The sequence below is a fragment of the Nanorana parkeri genome, unplaced genomic scaffold, assembly GCF_000935625.1.
Source record: "Nanorana parkeri isolate BGI_ZX_2015 unplaced genomic scaffold, ASM93562v1 scaffold784, whole genome shotgun sequence".
Taxonomy (NCBI): domain Eukaryota; kingdom Metazoa; phylum Chordata; class Amphibia; order Anura; family Dicroglossidae; genus Nanorana; species Nanorana parkeri.
This window is the reverse complement of record NW_017307052.1, coordinates 607,829-612,720: the sequence shown is the minus strand read 5'-3', so window position 1 is coordinate 612,720 and position 4,892 is coordinate 607,829. Positions and strand designations below refer to the sequence as shown.

Sequence of the window (4,892 nt, the reverse complement as noted above, 5' to 3'; positions counted from 1 at the left end):
CAGATATTGAAATATGTATGTGTGAACCTTAAATGATGATTGATTTTCTATATTTTAATCTATCCAAGTTTAGAGATTCAGTTTTTTACTGTACTGCTGATTTTGAGTTTACAATTGGTAATCAATCAGTAAGCCTGACAGGCAGACCTAAGTATAGTTGAAACAGTTGTTGGGAATGCCCAAAGAAGACTTGGCCTTTAAAATGAGTTTGAAGAATAAACCACATTACTCAGGACATAGACTATGATGCCCAAAATGGGATAGAAGGAGAACACATGACTCAGCTACTAGAGTATGGCACTCCCTTATGCTAATCAGAAAGACTTTTAAGGTAAACATCACATAGGTTATTTTAAAGTTAAAGCATGGATAAAAGGATGAGGGATGATCCTTCAAGGGGACACATTCACACATTCACACTACAGACACACACACACGCACAGCATCACACAGACACACCCACACTCACATTGAATAGACAGACACCTGTTAGGACTATTTTTACTTACTAACTAAAAGACATGTTTCTTAAGCATCTTATAGATTTCTGCTGTAAGATATACTATATTTTGTCATCATCAAGCATCTTATAGACTCATTCTGTAAGATATACCATATCCTGTAATATTTTGTAACTTTAAATTAAACACATTCTGAACTTTATGCAACAACAGAAACAATCATCTATTATTGAACTTTTCCACCCTATGCTTCGAGAAAAGGAATATGACATAAAAAAATCATATTTCGTGTCATTTTCTTACAGTATCTTAACCCAGGAACAGAAATATAATACAGTATATTGCAGCTTGCCCCGACATGCACTTTAAACCAAATAGGTCCGACATTCACAGAGCTCTCCTTGACACAGCAGAAGAACCCTCTCTTAGGCCTGGTTCACACCTGGGCGTTTTACAGCGCTGATCGACGCGCTGTAAAACGCTCAGCATGTGAAAACTAATAATTGCCTATGGACATGGTTCCCACCTGGGCGTATTTCAGCACGTAGGAACACGCGGAAAAACGCCCTACGCCCAGAATTCACTAGAAGGTGGCAATGTGGATCAAATCCGGGATTACTAATACTGTGTTCATAAGGTTCAGTGACTAGGTCAGAGCCAAATACATTACTGCATAGGGCAGTGTTAGTCAATCCCCAAGTAACACTTATATAAAAAATACAAATATTTGACAAAAAATTATGTGACTGCGCACTAACGTTTAAAATCATATACAGGGTAATTCACAAAAGGAGAAGGAAGGAGAAGTGAACAATCTAGGACAAAATAGCTGATTTGGAAGAATTCTCCAATTCTGCTCACTTTTCAGTTCGGCTATTTTGTCCTAGATTGTTCACTTGCCTTCTCCAAACTCTTCACCCTTTTGTGAATAACCCTGATAATATACAACAAATAATATTAAGTGGTAAACTGTTTTGTACAAAAAAAATGTTTTTTACCTGTATTCTTGGTTCTGAAATCCCTGTTATCTTGGCAATGCGACACCTCCTCGTGAAGTCCGGATAGGGGTTGCGTTCAAACTCGTTCATCAGGAAGGTGATCTGTTCCTTGTTGTAGTTTGTCCTCTTTCTATACCTTTTATATGGATTGCCGTTCTGGAGATCCTCAGCCTTGTCTCCGGGTTCCTTGCATCCCTCATTCTCATCTTCCCCCAACTTTCCTAGAAAGAAGCACAGTGAGAATTAGTTATAATTATGCCAATCAAGCCATTACCTCATATACACTCATGTTTTGGCAAAGTGGAAAAATGTAAATAAAATAAAAAAAAACATCACATACTAAAATAAAATATTTTAAAAATATGTTATATGTAATAAATTAAAAAAATAAAAATATAGAGCAGACAACTTTAATGGTGCGTGACATAAGTCAGAACAACCCAACACATGCCCATCAACACCCACAGTGTAAATGGGTGTATACAACAATTATATTATGTGGGGAAAAAATGTTAACTGAATTATAAAGAGAAACAAATATTTGTTGCTCACATACATTTCAGATCATTCAAAATGAAATAACTTTAAAAAAATAGGTTAACTCAAAATTATGAACATTTGATTTAGGAGGATAGAAAAACAATTGTATCATTCAACAATGTACTAATATATATATATATATTCTCTTACAGAAGTATAACTGGATCATGAAAAAGAGATAAATAAAGAGAGAGAGTAAATAGATAGATAGATAGACAAAGAGAGAGAGAGAGAGAGAGAGAGAGAGAGAGAGAATAAATAGATCGATCGATAGAAAGATAGATAGATAGATAGATAGATAGATAGATAGATAGATAGATAGATAGATAGATAGATAGAGAGAGAGAGAGAGAGAGATAGATAGATAGATAGATAGATAGATAGATAGATAGATAGATAGATGATGGATGGATAGATAAATAGGTAATAGATAGATAGATAGATAGATAGATAGATAGATAGATAGATAGATAGATAGACTGACTTACTTTTTAATGGGTTCTGATTATTGGCCTCCTTCTCTACAGGCTCCTTAAGGATTATAGATTTCTTGGCCCGTGCTTCTTGTTGGAGTCTGATAAGGGCGTATATTTCCAGCAGCTTTTCTTGTAGGGTGATGGATCCTTGTAGATTTGTTTGGCTTTCTGTAGCTGAGAAACCATCAGGAGATACGCATGGAGTGCTAAAGAAATTGTCCTGGAACCTCGGGGGTGGAGACATTGTTGGATAGTCTTCTTCTAGAGAAAGCACAGTGCAGAGAACTTGGTCCAGCTCAGTATCCATGTCTGCTCCCCTTGCTGAAGTTTGTTGGAATGTGGGACTGAGGGTCCTTAGACAACTTTTATCCCCAGAGAGATGTGGAATGGACCCAGAGGAAGTGTTGGGGGTACAAGCCCACCCAGTCCCTTGAAGTCTTTGGAAAGGGTAATGGCATCCTTTGATCCTCTTCAGACACCTCACCTAATGACACCTCATTACACCTCACAATCATCAATGAAGGTATTATGTAAATAGGTGTATTAGGAGTCAGGTCTGATGTTCTCCTACTGTATACGCTGTCACCTCATCTCACCCCATCACACACTGGGAATAATCTATGTATCAAATCATATCAGACCAGCCAAAACTATATTATTTATATAGTTATACATTATATATATATATATATCAGTACAATGGGGGTCCCCAACTCACTAATCTACTCTACTACTTTATATATATAAATATATAGAATTTGGTTTACACAAACAGAATTTCCTAACACAAAATGAAATAAGTGGAATCTGTGCAGTGCTGGAAATAATACAACAATTACTATTAGATACATTTTATCAGGACACCTTCCTTAGCTAGTAAATATCATTGATTGATAGATAAAAAATGTGATATATAGACAGATGAGAGCTATGTATGAAATAGATAGATAGATAGATAGATAGATAGATAGATAGATAGATAGATAATATTGAGATAGATAGATAGATAGATAGATAGATAATATAGAGATAGATTAATATAGAGATAGATAGATAATAGATAGATAGATAGATAGATGATAGATAGATAGATAGATAGATAGATAGATAGATAGATAGATAGATAGATAATATAGAGATAGATACATTAATATAGAGATAGATAGATAGATAGATAGATAGATAATAGATAGATAGATAGATAGATAAATAATAGATAGATAGATAGATAGATAGATAGATAGATAGATAGATAGAACAGAAGGAAAATTCAGTTTATTTATTTCGTTTTAGTAGTGATTGAACTCCTACTATTATTATTGTAAAATGTGAAATTAATTGTATAATATTTGGGCTCTTATGAAGGTTTTGAAATGATTTCCATAGACATACCAACACCTCCATGTGGAAGGCTAGTAGGGTCAGAAATTACAGCGGTGGGTGTGGAAACAATCTGAGAGATAGGTGCCAATTTACTAAAGGAGTGGAGCATGTTCACTTAGCATAGTGAGTTTTCCCTCAGCTAAGTGAATGTGGTGAGACGTGGTGAAAAGAATATCCGATCAGGTGGAAGAAATGTTAGAAAACAAAAATGTTTGCTTGCACAGGATTGGATGATGGAAGTCAGCAGAATGTCACCTCATTCACTAAGCTAAGGGGAAATTCCCTGGCACAGTAAAAATCCTCTTTTGATAAGTGAACAGGATTATACTCCATTAGTAAATGGTCATTATTTTTAAGTTGCGTTTTTCAACCCAGTCATATAATATCTGTATATCTATCAATATATTTATGTGTCAATGTATGACATACGGAGCAGAGATCAGACATGTTGGCTGTACATAGCCCGGCTGGCTGTGATAGTGGGTCCCATGGTGTCCACTATGTGTGCTGTGTATATGGATTGGAGCTTATTATGGGCTGTAATTACCCTTTGATGATGGAGAACATCAGAGACATTATCCGGGGACAATAGTGAGCAGAGAATTAGAGTGTCACCTCCTAATGATGTGTGTCTGCTCCAGCCCCATACTGTGCCTAATGATCTCTCCTTGTGGATTGCAGACGTCATTCTAATGTATTGTTGTCGTTCATTAAACTTCAATGATAATCTATCACTTTTGTCTATACCCGGAAACACCGAGCGCAAATCACGGAATCTACATCGAAACTCAACCCTGTACAATAATATGTATCTATAATAATACATACAGTGTGTATTCATCATCTCATATCTATCTCTCATCTTTCTATATATCCATTTCATACCAGTCTCTTCTACCAGTCTATCTATATATCTATCTATCTATCATCTATTATCTATCTATTATCTATCTATCATCTATTATCTATCTATCTATCTATTATCTATCTATCTATCTATCTATCATCTATTATCTATCTATCTATCTATCTAT

General features: G+C 35.3%; 1 protein-coding gene across 1 annotated transcript in view; it reads right to left on the bottom strand.

Annotated features, from left to right (window-relative positions):
- LOC108793779 (homeobox protein siamois-like) overlaps positions 1 to 2,782 on the bottom strand; it is a 7,854-nt gene extending 5,072 nt beyond the window's left edge. The window contains exons 1-2 of the mRNA XM_018564802.1: positions 2,488 to 2,782; positions 1,460 to 1,680 (exon numbers count right to left, since the gene is read on the bottom strand). Of these exons, the coding sequence (XP_018420304.1) occupies positions 1,460 to 1,680; positions 2,488 to 2,782 (516 nt within the window). The remainder of the gene's footprint in view (positions 1 to 1,459; positions 1,681 to 2,487) is intronic.
- Between the last annotated feature and the right edge of the window lie 2,110 nt (positions 2,783 to 4,892).